Source organism: Patiria miniata, unplaced genomic scaffold (genome assembly GCF_015706575.1).
Source record: "Patiria miniata isolate m_02_andy unplaced genomic scaffold, ASM1570657v1 HiC_scaffold_4, whole genome shotgun sequence".
In the NCBI taxonomy this organism is placed as follows: Eukaryota; Metazoa; Echinodermata; class Asteroidea; order Valvatida; family Asterinidae; genus Patiria; species Patiria miniata.
This window is the reverse complement of record NW_024037071.1, coordinates 8,395,827-8,411,382: the sequence shown is the minus strand read 5'-3', so window position 1 is coordinate 8,411,382 and position 15,556 is coordinate 8,395,827. Positions and strand designations below refer to the sequence as shown.

At 39.6% G+C, this 15,556-nt stretch overlaps 1 protein-coding gene across 2 annotated transcripts; it reads left to right on the top strand.

The window, feature by feature from the left end:
• Positions 1-434: 434 nt before the first annotated feature.
• LOC119739878 (DNA replication licensing factor mcm7-A-like) lies at positions 435-14,688 on the top strand. 2 transcript variants are annotated; one of them, XM_038214997.1, is made up of 17 exons: positions 435-642; positions 1,912-1,991; positions 2,361-2,525; positions 3,248-3,378; positions 4,118-4,298; positions 4,831-4,892; positions 6,285-6,465; positions 6,937-7,014; positions 8,452-8,533; positions 9,007-9,138; positions 9,446-9,529; positions 10,195-10,406; positions 11,079-11,260; positions 12,206-12,289; positions 13,029-13,197; positions 13,373-13,482; positions 14,293-14,688. In XM_038214997.1, the coding sequence occupies exons 1-17, from the start codon at positions 612-614 to the stop codon at positions 14,492-14,494; spliced, it is 2,166 nt and encodes a 721-aa protein (XP_038070925.1). In that variant the 5' UTR covers positions 435-611; the 3' UTR covers positions 14,495-14,688. The 2 variants fall into 2 exon arrangements, with proteins under 2 accessions (XP_038070925.1, XP_038070926.1); XM_038214998.1 differs by lacking the exons at positions 435-642; positions 1,912-1,991; positions 2,361-2,525; positions 3,248-3,378 and adding an exon at positions 3,437-3,522.
• The last annotated feature ends 868 nt before the right edge of the window (positions 14,689-15,556 follow it).

Below are 15,556 nucleotides of genomic sequence, written 5' to 3'. Positions count from 1 at the left end.
CACCAATTTGACAGTAAACTCTATGATTGTTCATTTGGACAGAAAGTTGGTATTAGTGTTCTTGGGGGTAAAAATCCTGGATGATGACAGAAAACCATGCTGAACAATTTCAAAAGGTGTTTCAAAGCCCAGGAGTGTCAGTAAAAAAAAGTAGCTTTTTAAGAAAATGAAGTAGGATTAAATTTTCCATCTTGATATTTTTTTTTATCCCAGTCTATTTCCATTTTTATTACCATTATTTCAACATTATAAAAGAGTGCATTATTTTCTTCAAAAATTCAGATAAACTTCTTTTCACAAAAAGGTGGAAATACCGCAAACAAGACATTTATTTCTGCATGCGCATGTCCTTTAGGTGTAGAGCATTATAACTGGTTCCCACAATCCCGACTTTTTGTGCAGTGGATATCGTGCGGTCGTGTACCAGCGATCTCGCGGGTCGGGCATTTAACTTGCCACGTGACCAAGTTTCGCGCCACGTTTGTTTTGTTGACAACTTCTGCTGATGCACGGTTTCTGTCGGCTGGTGAAACTTGGTGGTGAATTTCTTTTCCCAAAGGCAAAGTTCGTTTCCAGAAACTCGATTTCCAGACCTCAACTTGTTATTCATCATGCCTGCGAAAGACTACATCGCCGAGAAAGGTCTGTCTTTTGAAAACTGCTGCATTTTGGATCAATTTATTGTCAACCTAACCGGCAAAAGGCGGCATTTTTTTTCACATTGTGATTTGTCAATGATGTAGGCCCCCTATTAAAACTTTAATTTTTAATAAAAGGTAATATTTTTAATTTAATTGTGGCTTTGGTTAAAGAGTTTTCCAGTGTTGACATTCATTGTTTGAGCATGTCTCGCTTTTAATTATGCTCTATTGCCATGCACAATAATTGCACAAATCATTTTCTTGGAATATTTTTTTCAGAAATTAAAGCCAATTAAAATTAGGGCACAATGCCACAATTTCACAAACTGTTAAAAATATTTGTTTTTACATGTGTTCAACTATGCAATTTGGCAAAAACTACTTAAAATACAAACGACTTATTCAGTTGCAAAAAGAAGTACAAAGTTTGCCACTTGATTTTATCTACTCCTAGAACTATGAGGCTCCGCGTGAGCGGAGCCTCATAGATGTAGAAGCCCGCAAAATTGTCTGCAGCACAAAACACTAATAAAGTACAAAAACGTCCATCAAAATGCAGACATTTCACACAGAACCGCTGCACAGTTTGCCCCTATACTCTGTACTTTACCTCTTGACATACTCACGTATCTTGGGCACAACTAACATAGGTGGATTCTGTCAGTTTTTAGGCCAAAATGATGAAAAATATGCCCTTTCCGCACTGAGCCAACCGAACACTTGAAACGTGCATGCATATGATCGAGCGATGATTTTCGGTTCGCTCGGAGCGCGCCGCGGGGGGTACGGTACAGGCGAAATGATAGTATGTGCATGCGTACAAGTGCATGTACCGTACCCCCCGCGGCGCGCTCCGAGCGAACCGAAAATCATCGCTCGATCATATGCGTGCACGTTTCAAGTGTTCGGTTGGCTCAGTGCGGAAAGGACATATTTTTCATCATTTTGGCCTAAAAACCGACAGAATCCACCTATGTTAGTTGTGCCCAAGATACGTGAGTATGTCAAGAGGTAAAGTACGGAGTATAGGGGCAAACTGTGCAGCGGTTCTGTGTGAAATGTCTGCATTTTGATGGACGTTTTTGTACTTTATTAGTGTTTTGTGCTGCAGACAATTTTGCGGGCTTCTACATCTATGAGGCTCCGCTCACGCGGAGCCTCATAGTTCTAGGAGTAGATTTTATCATGTTTGTCGAAGTTTTTGTGAAATGCTTTTTTACAAATTTATTCGCAATGATGTTTTAGAATGTTGTATAATTTATTTTTATAGAAAAGTGTAGAAGTTTTATGTCAGATTTCTACAATGAGGGAGATGATGGCACAAAGAATTTCAAGTATGCCAGACAACTGGTGAGTAACACAAGTAAAAAATGCTCACTTTGTGCATAGTCTTGAAACTTATTGATTTACTGATCATCATTTAATAACCATTGAATATTGTTGGTCATGGATTACGGTCATTATTGTTTTTGATTGCACAGCAGGTTATTGTCCTGCATGACATCAAAAAGTCACGAAAACTGTCAATTTTATAATCATCATTGACTATTGTTTACAATGGTTTATTGATTGTTCTCAATAAATATCAATTATTTTATGGCGGGTTTTCATTACTTCAATCTGAATTGAAAATCAATGTATCGGTAATCATCATTGACCATGGGTTATTGTTGGTTATTGATTGCCATCAATAATTTTTTCGATTATTTGTCGATGCAGATTGCCCTTGCCCACCGCGAGCAGGTCGCCTTGACGATTGACCTGGACGACGTCAATGAGATCGATCCCGAGCTGGCCGAGTCCATCGTGGAGAACACACGGCGATACACCAAGCTGTTCGCTGACGCCGTCTTTGATTTACTGCCAGATTATAGGGAGAAAGAGGTGACAACTTCATACATGTAAACTTTGCTTTGTCCAAAATAGTGGTATTGAGAGTCCATAACTCTAGACAGTGAAAGTATTCAATACAAGAAGAAAAATACTTCACAGTTGTCAGGAGAAAACTCACGCATTCTGACATAAAATTGGAAATCTTTTTTCCTTTAATGCTCGTGCTATCTGAACAGTCAAAGACAGTCCAAAAATCGATCCTCTTCCCCTGCCATGCCTTTTACACAGGCTAGTCACCAACAGTCAGATCATGTTTCAAGCAAGCACTGTGACTAGTCGAATTTAGTAAGACAAATTCAGGCATGTGGTAGTCACAGCTGGCTTATCAATCACCTACAGTCAAAGCATAGCTGTGTCAAGTTGCATTAACAGTCACAGCCAGTGAATCTTGCTTGATGTCGGCTAGGAGCTCTTGATTGTGGAAAACAGTCACTGGATTGATTTTGACTGAAAGGATGACTTGGCACAGAATGCATGTTTGCATAGGAGGGTTAATTGAAATTGTTCGTTTGTTTACTCTAACTGATTGCTTGATCTCAAGTTTTTCTTTACTAAAGGCCATTACCACATCCAAATGTTAAGCCTTCTTGGTACAGAGAAAGCACCTACCGGTACTTAACACCCTGTGAAAAGATGTTCTGGTTTTTGTTCCATTTTGAAGAAAAAGTGCAAGACAGTAATTAAAAACTCTCATTTTGTCTCCCCGTCTTCAGGTGATACAGAAGGATGCTCTGGACGTGTACATTGAGCACAGGCTGTTGATGGAGCAGCGCCTGCGAGGTCCCAACCCTGGCGAGGTCCGGGACGCAAGGAACCAGTTCCCGCCGGAACTCATGCGCAGATAGTAAGTGGTTCTGGATCTTAGTTCCGAGGGGATTGGTTGACAAAAGAATTAGTTCCTACCAGAACTTGTGTTTGGTTCTAGGTCTAGTTCTAAACTAATGAGCGATGCAAGGAACCAGTTTCCACCGGAACTCATGCGCAGATAGTAAGTGGTTCTGGATCTTAGTTCTAAAGGGATCAGTAGACAAAGGAATTAGTTCCTACCAGAACGTGTGTTTGGTTCTAGGTCTAGTTCTAAGCTAATGAGCGATGCAAGGAACAAGTGTTTCCACTGGAACCTGTGCGCAGATAACGGGTGATTCTGGATCTGTCTAAGGGGATCAGTTCTAACAGTTTCTTCTACCCGCCCACTTCCATTTTATCCCGGCCACAATTTTTTTTTTAATTCATACATTTGCAATATATTTTGCACATTTAGTGTCAATATATTCACTCTTTATTTGTTTAGAACAAAATTGCAGCTATGTAGAAAGGCTTATGGCTCCTTTGGACGCAATTTTGTATCAGCAAAATAGTCGAGAAAATGGAAGAATCCATCTGCCATCCTGGAAAAGCCACCATCTTGGGAGGGGGGGGGGGAGAGAAAAACAAGCGCCTGCCTCATTTTATCAGAAATTCGGACGAGAAACTTCTTATTTTTTTTTTTACTGGACCTAAATGTTGCTTTGAATTGGATTGACTTGAAAGTGTCGAAATAATAAAGAGTTAATACATCAATTTTTCATTTTGTCTTTTGCCAGTGAGATCTATTTCAAGGTGCCGAGTCAACAGAAAGCCCTGTCGATCCGGGACGTCAAAGCCGACAAGATCGGCAAGCTGGCATCGGTCCGCGGCATCGTGACCCGTTGCACGGAGGTCAAGCCGATGATGACTGTGGCAACGTACACCTGCGACCAGTGCGGCGCTGAGACCTATCAACCGGTAAGTGCAAAATAATAAGAAATCTGAAAACTTGACACTAGGCTTGGATAATAATTTGGTAATACTGAAGTGATGTTGTTAAAATACCATAACGCTGGAACTTAGAATTTCAATATGTTGATATTCCCTCTAAAGGAAAGCATGTTGCATCCTGATGCCACTTTTTTTTATCATATCTAATCGCAATGAAAGTCATTCAAAGCAAAAATGTTGAGAAGACATGAATCTGGGACTGAGAAACATTTTCAATTTTGTTAGAAAATACTTTGAAAATGCATTTGACTCTTCATAGATTTTGTACACAACCAAAGAAGTGGCGACTGGAAACAACATTCTTTCCCCTTTAAATTGTGGCCTTATGTGTGCAAAGGCCCTTTAAAAGTAGGAAAATGAAGAAAGAAACAACTTCTAGTGCAAGATCTGCACTATAAATATGTCAGCAAATCAGCAAATCCTTCTTTGTTTCTGGACGAGATTGCCAGAATTACTCTTTAGTGGTGCATGTTGTCAACTGAGTTCCTGTTTGTTCTAGATTGGCTCGCCTACCTTCATGCCGTTACTGATGTGCCCAAGTCAAGCCTGCCAAGCTAACAAGTGAGTTATTAAAAACTTGACAGAATACATCGAGTTCAGCAAGGACCATCAATCGACTAGTGGTTTATTCTTTATTTATTCTGGTTTATTATTAAAAACAAAATATATTGTACACAACAGCATAAATGCTGACAATTACAATATTTACAAAATCAGGCTAAAAGTTCATATCGTCACAGTTACAGTCAAATTTAAAAGGGAGAAACAAACAAACAGACATGATACAAAGCATAAAATTCACACACCAAATGTGAAAATTTACATTCCATACAACAGATGATTTTGAAAAGAAAAAAAACAGGTAAAAAGTTTCACACAAGCCATTTAGATCACCAACACAAACACAACCCTTACCCCCCCTAAAAAAAACACCAACATCAAACGAGCAAACACACCCAACAAGCAACTAAACAACAAACAGACATGCATTACATGTATAAACATTACACACATCACATTTTACATTGCATAAAAGTCCTTTCAGTTACAATTAGATTAAAAAGAGAGAACCAAACAAACAGACATGATATACAAGGCATACAATTATTCGTGATGTAACGTACGCCAACTTGCAAACGTCTCTTAACGTTATCATGAAACCTCTCTGGCTTCTTGCTCTGCGATATGATGTGAACAGCAGTTGGTGACCGGTCATGGTACCGGGCTGCCAAATAGTCAACTAGAGTAGCCTAACAATCCTTCATTAGATTGTCTGACGAAAATTGTGCCTAGATCGTACAAAACATGTCTTAACCTAATTCTCCTCAATCCTCCAAAATCCTCTTAAGATTTGAGGTTTTGGAGGATTGAGGCTGAATAGCAAATATAAAAAAACAAGATGAACGGAAAGAAACAACGGATGATTTCAGAGAATTGAGGCGAATCCAATTTTTACGTGGATGGTTCCTAGCCAAAAGGGCCTAGGGGGTTAGAATGAAGGACTTTTGTCACTTGTTTTTATTTTATCTGCAATTAAATGATGAATTTGTATTAATTACCATTGTCCAAGGTGTGTTAATTGATTGCAACTTGCAATTGCTTGCAAAAAGTAGGTATTTGCAATGACTTCCACCTGTGTTTGTTTGATTGTGTAACAATCTTAAGGCCAACAAATAAAAAATTGTTCTGCTTCCGATCACATGGCATTCGAAAATAGGGTAGGTAGGTAGGGAATTTTTTTTTTTTTGGCCAATTTTTTTTGTGTACGATCATATGGAGGCGTCTGCGTGTAGTCAAGGGTAAAAGGTAGAAATTGATGGTTTTGGGTGTTTTTTTCTCATTTTTCCCTTAAACAAAATTAGGGTAGGGGCTCTCAGAATAGGGTAGGTAGGGAAACCGGAAGCATAACTATTATTTTTTTTGGCCTAATTTAACTTTTCGTGTGTCTTCCAGATCTGGCGGCCGCCTCTACCTCCAGACCCGGGGGTCCAAGTTTGTCAAGTTCCAGGAAGTCAAGATCCAGGAACATAGCGACCAGGTTCCCGTGGGCCACATCCCCCGCAGCATGACCATCTACTCAAGAGGAGAGACCACCCGATGCTGTCAGCCCGGCGACCATATCGGAGTCACAGGGGTATCCTTTTCTGAACATCAGAAGGCAGGATTCTAGACCTAAAAATATTTGATTGTTGATCCTTTTTCCGAAACAGAAAGATGGTGAGGCTTAAACTTGAAATATTTTGGGTGTAAGATTTTTTGTTCAGAAAGTTGTTCCAAAGTGTTTGTCATTTGTTTTTTGGGTGTCTTTTGAAAAATATAAATCAAAACATCCCCCCCCCCCAAAAAAAAAACAACCCCAAACCTCAGATTTAATCCAATCACCATGCTTTCTATATACTGACACAAAGGTTGAGGGAAAAAAATTAACTTATACCTCGACTTTCAAAATTGTGCCATAGTGTATATTTTTTTCGAGTTTCTCTCTTTGGGTTTTAAATCATTCCCATTACTCAGTGTGCGCTTTGGTCGTCATTTTTATCGAGCTTTATATGGGACTGATAAACTTGAAAAAAAAAATATGATATTAGCCTTAACTTGCGACCAGGTTTACCTGCCGATGCTGAGGGTCGGCTTCAGACAGATGGCCCAAGGTTTGCTGTCGGAGACATACATGGAGGCGCATGTAAGTAGCAAATTCCTGGACATTGTGGCATTTTTTTAACAGACTATATATTTTTTGGGGTACATTCAGTAGAAAAGTCACATTTGTTCCAGTAATTTTAGTAATGGGCAATTCCATCGTTCTGTAATGTCAGTGACCCTGTGCTCTTCAACAATTGATTTATTTTCTCCTAGCGAATCTTCAATTTGTATCTTTTCTTTAAACAAAAACAAATCTACTTGATTCCAATTTTGGGCTTCTGCAACCCTCTGAAAAAAAGACATTTCATTTTGATCACAAATGTTCCCAGCCCTGTGAGAGCTGAATTATTGTCTGCCAGCCAATAATTAGATATTTTTTTTTTTTTGTGAAGAAATAATTTACTAACTAATCGTCGATGGATTTGTTACATTCAGTGTCTCATTCACAGGGGTGTGAAATCTCAGCTTAAAAGCTGATTTCAGCTTTTTTTTGTTTTGGATTTCAGCTTTTTTCCCTCACTTGCTGTGTACAAAAGTATAGGAGATTTCCAAAGTTCAGCTTTTTCAAACCTTTTTCAGCTGTTTTCAGCTATTTTTATCAGTGGTCACTCACACCCCTGCATTCAAAAGTGAATAACTTTAATATCTCTAGGAAAAAAGCAATTGAAAAAAAAAAGAATCTATCTTTCGAGGTGAAACTCGAAAATTGCATGGAGAATACATCTTTAAGAGCTCGTGAATAAACTTTAAAATGTATTTTCCAAATCTTATCCATCATTTAGCTATGGTCAAGGAGATTACAGACTAGGAGTTTCGGATCATCTCTCGAAACCATTAATTAGATGTCATGGTTACATGTAATTGGCTCTGTCACGGACATTACACTTCCTTTCACAATGCAGGATTGACATAACTCAGGTTGGCGTAGCGGTACTTTCCTCGCCTTCCACCACTGTGACCTGGGTTCGATTCCCACCTGGGCCAATATGTGGATTGGTTTTTCAGTCCCTGCCTGATTCCATGGGTTTTGCCTCAGAATATTCTTCTGGGGTTTTCCTCCGACATCTAAAACTGTAATTTCTTCACACTGTCTTCTCTTTACTGGGCCCCATGGGAGACCAGTGGATTCCACTGACTGGGCTACCCAGTTAAAAATATTTTAAAAAAAATAATCTAAAATGTAAAGATGAAACTTGAATATTAGCTTATGGAGGATGGGATCTTTGAACAGTGTAATTTTTTTTTGGTCAGAATTTTAACATCAGCAGATGGTTTATTTCTCAGGACATCACGCTGGTCATGTCTCTGATTTTCCCAGTCTGCGTACAGCAAACGGGAGCGTATTTTGCTTTTCATCCTTGAAAGTGATGTTAAAGTTATACGGCGCTCCAACATTTTTTTTTACATGCAAATCATTGTGTTAAACGTTTTGGTAAGAATTGATGCTCACAAGATCTGTCTTTTACTTTTGCTGCAGCACATTGTGAAGATGAACAAAGCTGCGGAGGAGGAGATGAGCCTGAAGGAGCTCACCGACGATGAAATCCAACAAATCGCAGGTCAGTAGAGGGCGCTGTACGAATGTTAGTCTTGCTCCAAGACTGCATTTGGAGAATTTTGTTGAGAGCTCCGTGAGTGGCACGCACTGCGTACACACACTGTTTTCGCATATTGCATGCAAGAACCATTGATTCTTAACAATTATCACCATTGATTGTTAAAAATCCCCAGGGATTCTTAAAAATCACTTAAAAATCACCATTGGTTTTTAAAAATCAACATAGATTCTTAAAAATCACCACGATTCTTAAATATCACCATGATTCTTGAAAATTATCATCGATTCTTAAAAATCACCACTGGTTCCTAAAATCATATTTTTTCTTAAAAATCATCATTGATTCTTAAATCACCATTGCCTCTTCAACATCAGTACTGATTCTTCAAAATCACCATTGGTTCTTCAAAATCACCATTAATCCACCATTTTAAAGTCAAGTTTCCCCCACAATTTGTTTTGGTAAATAAACAGAGGAGGATTTTTACGAGAAGCTCGCCTGCTCCATCGCGCCAGAGATCTACGGCCACGAAGACGTTAAGAAGGCACTGTTGCTGCTGCTAGTAGGCGGGGTGGATCGCAACCCCAAAGGGATGAAGATTAGAGGTGGGTAAACTGTGTTACGGATTACCACGTACAACTGCACTGCATTGATGATGAGAGAGTTGTAAAAGTCAAATATAATACATCTTGGATACTGGAACAGTATAGAATGAACTTGAACTGGAATGGTCAAATTTGTGAAAATGTAATGTCATCATTAACATCATTTGAGCACCATGTGTTACATAATTTGTTTCTCTCAGGGATGCCAGTTTTTTTCTGGCTATAGCCAGAATTTCGGCTTTTTCATCTTTTTTTTCATTCAGACAAGTCTCTGTTAATATTTTTTTCTTTATATTTGTTGCTTCAGGGAGCATCAACATTTGTCTGATGGGTGATCCTGGTGTGGCCAAGTCCCAGCTGCTGTCCTACATCGACAGATTGGCACCAAGAAGTAAGAAGCTGTTGAAGCAGAAATGTTTACTTTAGTCTTAAACACCCCACACCCTGCATGGAACCTCCTGGTGTCACCCAAATTAATTAAAGATGAACTTTTCATGCGCCTCGACAAATTCAAGTTTTCTTTCTCCTGAAAACTTTCAAACTTGTATGTTTTATTTCAAAAAAAAAAAAATTACATTTGCTTTTCTGTTTGGGGGGTCTTCAATTATCTGAAAAAAGCTTCTATTCTTAAAAAAAAAGGGCTTTTATTTTGGTTTGCTATTGCACATAAGCAACTCCACCTTACGAGTAAACTGGTTCCCAGTCCCTACATTATCGATCCTGATAGGGTGACAGAAACCAGTCTGCCTAGCGAGAAGTGAATCGTTTTCGGGCAGCGAGTAATTCAGAATTTATTAAGTACTTATTCCGTAACTATACGCGAGTCAATTTTTTTGGTATTCAGAATATTATTCAAAAGCAAATAACTTTTTATTGCTTGAAAAGTAGCAGTTTTACAACAAACATTTTTGCAGTTGGGGGGGGGGGTGTCAAACGCTTGTTCAACAAAGACAATACTTCTTTAAACAATGTAGATTATGTGTAAAAGTTTGGTATAAAATTACCAAATTAAAATTGGATTCACATCTTTACAATTTGTTTTTTTGTTTGTTTCAGGTCAGTATACCACTGGTCGTGGTTCATCCGGCGTCGGTCTGACTGCCGCCGTCATGAAGGATCCAATCACCAACGAGATGGTCCTGGAAGGCGGCGCCCTCGTGCTGGCCGACCAGGGCGTCTGCTGCATCGATGAGTTTGACAAGATGAACGAGACGGACCGGACAGCCATCCATGAGGTCATGGAGCAACAGACTATATCCATTGCAAAGGTAAAGTGAAGAACTTGTAAGGGCCCGTTAAAAGTAAAGTTTCCCGTACGCTTCAAATTTTTTTTCTGTTAATATTTTTCCACTTGTATGTTTTATTCCAACAGAAAACCCCTTTTTTCCCCCCTTTTTGGACGCCTGCAGCCCTCTGAGAAAAGGTTTTTGTTTTTGGCTACAAAAATTTGCCTTGCGAGCAGACTGGCTCCCGGTCCGTACATTATCGATACTGACTGTGGGGCAGGAACCAGCCTAACCCGTGAGAACAGTGGCAGCCAATAATTCGAGTTATTGAATTATTCCTTTCCACTTTTGAATTTTTGGCTGCCAGACAATATTTTCATTTTCGCGAGGTAGGCTAGTTCCCACCTCACAATCAGTATTGATAATGTACTAGGAGCCAGTCTGCTCGCAAAGTTGATCCATTTGGGCTCAAAACAAAACAAATTTGTCAGAGGGTTGCTGACATCAAAAAAGGGAAAAAGCTATTGTTTCATCACAATTTTGAAACTAACTGAAGTTGGCTAGCTCAAGCCTATGCTGACTGCTTACAATCTCTGTGAAATGAACTGAACAGAGGCTTTGTAAGCAGAAACCTGCGTGCTTAGCGGTGCCATGATATCGGAACTTACTTGTGAAATTATTTCAGGTCTGGCTTAAAATTGTGTTCTCTTACAGGCTGGTATAATGACGTCCCTGAATGCCCGCGTGGCCATCCTAGCAGCCGCTAACCCCGCCTACGGACGCTACAACCCCAAGAAGTCTATTGAGCACAACATCCAGCTCCCCGCTGCTCTGCTGTCTCGATTTGATCTGCTCTGGCTGATCCAGGATAAGCCTGACAGGGAGAACGATCTCAGGTAGGAGACAAACGACAGAAAGTCATTTGCAGACAAAATCAGTGCCAATGTAACAATTTCTTACTGCATAAATGTGATGTGATCAGGCTAAATGAGTCTTTTGTCGGGAATTTTCATTTGGAGATTCAGGCCAAAATAGAACCACTTCATCACATCACTTCATCACATCTCTTGGTGTTCCGACTTTCATCATTTTTGAACTAAAGATGGTACATGCATTGGGTTTTCACAGCAGTTATGCTGAGATTGTGCTCTTTTCAAAACCTGTAAAAGAAAAAAAAACGACCAGGGTAGATAATCGACTCATTTAGCTTGATCACATCACAAATACTTGGAAAACCTGAATGCCGTAATAGGGCTCTCTCACTAACCCCTGTGACCCGGTCTACATCCGGGGATTGGAAAGTCAGTTTCGCCATTGTAGTAGGCAAAGATCGTTCAGCACCCCGCGCAGTAGGTAGTAGGCAAGCCTTTAAAGCTGTAATGGACGGCAAAAACTGTGAGAAAAACAGAGCCAACACCTAGTGCTGGGTAGGCATGACAGTGACAACAGTACACGGCACAGGTACTGACCGTTATGCCATTTGATAAAGAATTTCCAGTTTTTTAACTTGAAAATACGCCTTAAAAACTGTCCAGTTTACAACGCATTGTGGTTGCGAACCAAATGCTTGCCTACTGCAATGGTGACCGATCATTGGGAAACCGGATGGGCGCGTGGTAGTTGATGTCATATACGATCAGACCCTGTACAGCATCATAAAGGGCTGTTTATGCTGAACCGGCTTATACATACTTTTGCATGCCTTTGCAAAACAATCCAGTTATGAGACCCAAAAAATTGTACACTTTTTTTTTGTTTTCTCAAAGCGTATAGTATCATGAAAAGTGATATCTGTCTTTGTACCTTATCCTGACTATGTGCCATTATTTGTTTTGGTCCAGGCTTGCCCAGCACATCACCTATGTACACCAGCACAACACACAGCCACCGATGCAGTTTACTCCGCTCAACATGAACCTCATGCGGTAAGTCAGAAATATACCATGATGTCTATCAATCGCTGGTGATTCTTGAGCTCTCACTTTGTTGTCGATCAACTTTTATGAAAACGGAGGCCGACCTGAAGTCAAACCATTCCTTTGCAAGAGCTGATTACAATGTATAAGGTCATCTAGAGCTACGGCTAAGTGTATTGTCGGTATGTTCCCATGTTGTTATAATAGTCAAAGTCCTAGACAAAAGCTCTCGGACATTATGAACATGAATAACCCTGTAACTCGAAATACCCGCACCGGTACCTCCGTTCATCTCGAGTGTTTATTGTATACTGTATTTATAATTTCCTTGTTATTTCCCAACACCTGAGGTCACTGTTGCTGACATGTCATTTTAGGCCCACATTGTAAAATTTGGGGACAATATGCACAAAGATTAACTCAAAATGCAGCTCAGCGAAAATGTTTATGAGAAAATATTTCTCATTGAGTTGCAGTTATGTAGAAAATAGACACAAAGCATCTCAGAAAGAGAAATGACAACAGTAACAAGGACACCTTTGGGCAAATTTGTTATTCTGAAGCCGTAATACTGAAGTTTTACTCAAAAATATGAAAATTTGCATAAGCATGCAAACAAAAAGGCGTTAAAATATTCTTAGAAACGGTAGTATAAAGTTTGAAAGTGAAGTTAAATTGGACGTTTGCCAGGATTCCGTTCAAGGATTCCATTGAAACATTAAAAAAAAATTTTCACCCTTGTCTGCAGTCGATACATTGCTCTCTGCCAGACCAAAGTACCAGCCATTCCGGAGAGTTTGACGGACTACATCACGGGAGCATACGTAGAAATGCGCAAAGAGGCCCGAGGGAGCAAGGATACTACATTCACGTCAGCCAGGACACTACTGGCAATCCTACGTCTGTCAACAGCTCTTGTAAGTCTCGCCGCAAGCAGGCATGCAACTTTTCCTCGGATCTGCTGATTTCCTCGTTTTTTACTTCTCATGAATTCTCAGTTTATGAGATGTTATGGTATAGTCCCATAATCCCTTTATGTATTGAGGAGTTCTTTCAGCAACCTAACATTATACTAATCCTGATTTCTTTTAGGCTCGTCTGAGATTGGTGGATGTGGTGGAGAAAGAAGACGTGAACGAAGCGATGAGGTTGATGGAGATGTCCAAGGAATCCCTGCATGGCCAACAAGAAGTCACAGGAAGGTGGGAACATTTCCTCCATGACCCAAATTCTGTCACTTTTTGTCATTCATGAATTGGTATCTTTCTTGACAGCTCCTTGCCAAAAGTGGGCACTCCGATGTAAAAAAAAAAATTTAAAAAAATTCACTTTTCTGTTTTGTTCAAGTGACCACTGTAGACAGGTGGCCACTGTGCTAAAGTTCTAGCACACTGTGTTCACCAATGATTTTCGTGTCCAAAATAAGTGTGCCGGTAATGTCGGTTCAACATTGTGCTTGTGTTCTTGGGCAAGACACTTTACTACAGTAGCCACTCTCCACTTGGGGGTATAGACTATGTTACCTGTGACGTCTCACCGACGGGCAACCCAACATTTTAGCATCTTTCGCATGTTATTTTGCCCACATTAAATAGTTTAGGTCACCACTTGATTTTACACCAATATGATTTCAAAAGATACACATGCAGTGCAGAAGACTTCAGCTAATTTGTTATAGATTGGGCACAGTGTGCTGTTGCTTTACAAAAAAAACCCCAACATATTGATAAAAAGAAAAGAAAAGGGCAAACAGATGCTCAAATCATACGCTTACGAAACTACTGACCGGAAAAAACTAACAATTTCAAATCTCCTGCCCTGCGAATTTGTCGATCATCTCTCACAATGCACTGGGAAAAATGAACTCTCCGTGGCAAACTCTTGGTTGCGCACTGCATTGTGAATCGATAATATCGAGATAGCACTGATACTAATATTCTGCATAAAATTAATCTCGGGGATTAAACTTGTTATTCTCCTATTAATATTTTTTAACTTGTTTGGTTTTACAGAAAGCAGCGATCAGAGGACGTCGTCTTCAGCATCATCCGGGAGATGGTGTCGGGCAAGCAGAGCGTCAAGTTTGCCGACGCCCGCCAGACCTGCCTGGCCAAGGGGTTCACCAACGACCAGTTTGAGGAGGCCCTGGACGCGTACGAAGAGCTGAACGTGTGGCAGGTCAACAACGCCAGAACCAAGATCACGTTCGTCTAGTCATATTGGAGAATTTCAGGCCCGATTTCATGACTGTTAAGCACCGAAATTTGATACGGAAAAAAAATGCTCAAATATCAGAAGTGCATCTAGCGGAGGGACAAAGAGTAAAACGTACACATTCTTACATCAGAATTAACAGTTACATATATATGGATTTAAACTTGTTGAATTTACCAGCCCCTACCTTTAAATAAAAAAATAATACCATCTTGGCTCTAAAGTCTAGCTCCTTTTGTATATAGATTCGTACTGCAGACTTAAATGTAACTTTTAGAAGTTGTTTCCTTTGAAGTAAGTTTAAGTACTAGCAACATTCTAATTTGGCTATGTCTTTGAACTACTGTTCAACAAAGCCATCCCAGCAGTGAAAATGGAGTGACTGTTTTTAACAGTTGAGTGCTCCCTGCCTACATAACTTAAGCAGAATTGACTGGCTGTGACTGTTTATGTAACTTGATACAGCTATGCTTTGAATGTAGGAGACTGGTAAGCCAGCTGAGCCTATTAGTCACCTGCTTTTGTCTGTTGATGGAATTCGACTAGTCTAGTGCCTACTGAAAAATATGATCTGACTGTTGGTGACTGGCGCTTGTTTTTGGAATTTCTGACTTATCAAACAGTGAGAGGTTGCGTTACTTTGGAGTTGATAGCCCATCCCACAATTTTTAAGACCTAAAAAGAGAAGAAGAGGTTAAAGAATGTTGAGAGAAACCCGTCGTTGGTTATTTTTTTCATGGACTAGAAGTAATTAAGGTTTAGATGTCATAATATTGTACAAATGTCTCGCTTCATGAAAAGTTAGATACAATGTGTTTCTCTAGCTAGTGTGTTTTACATGTATCACAATGAAAACTACTGTGTTGTTGACAATTGTTTAATTAATATAACTATAGTGTGAAGGTTTTGTTCATTTAATGAGCCCAATAAACTTCATTTTTAGAACCTGTTAAATGAATGTGTGGTTCCATCTGTTTTTTCTTTGTTTCCGAGATCAAGGTTTTAACTGCCCGAAAATCCTTTAATTACATTAGATGAGGTTTGAATATGTAAAAGTGCTTA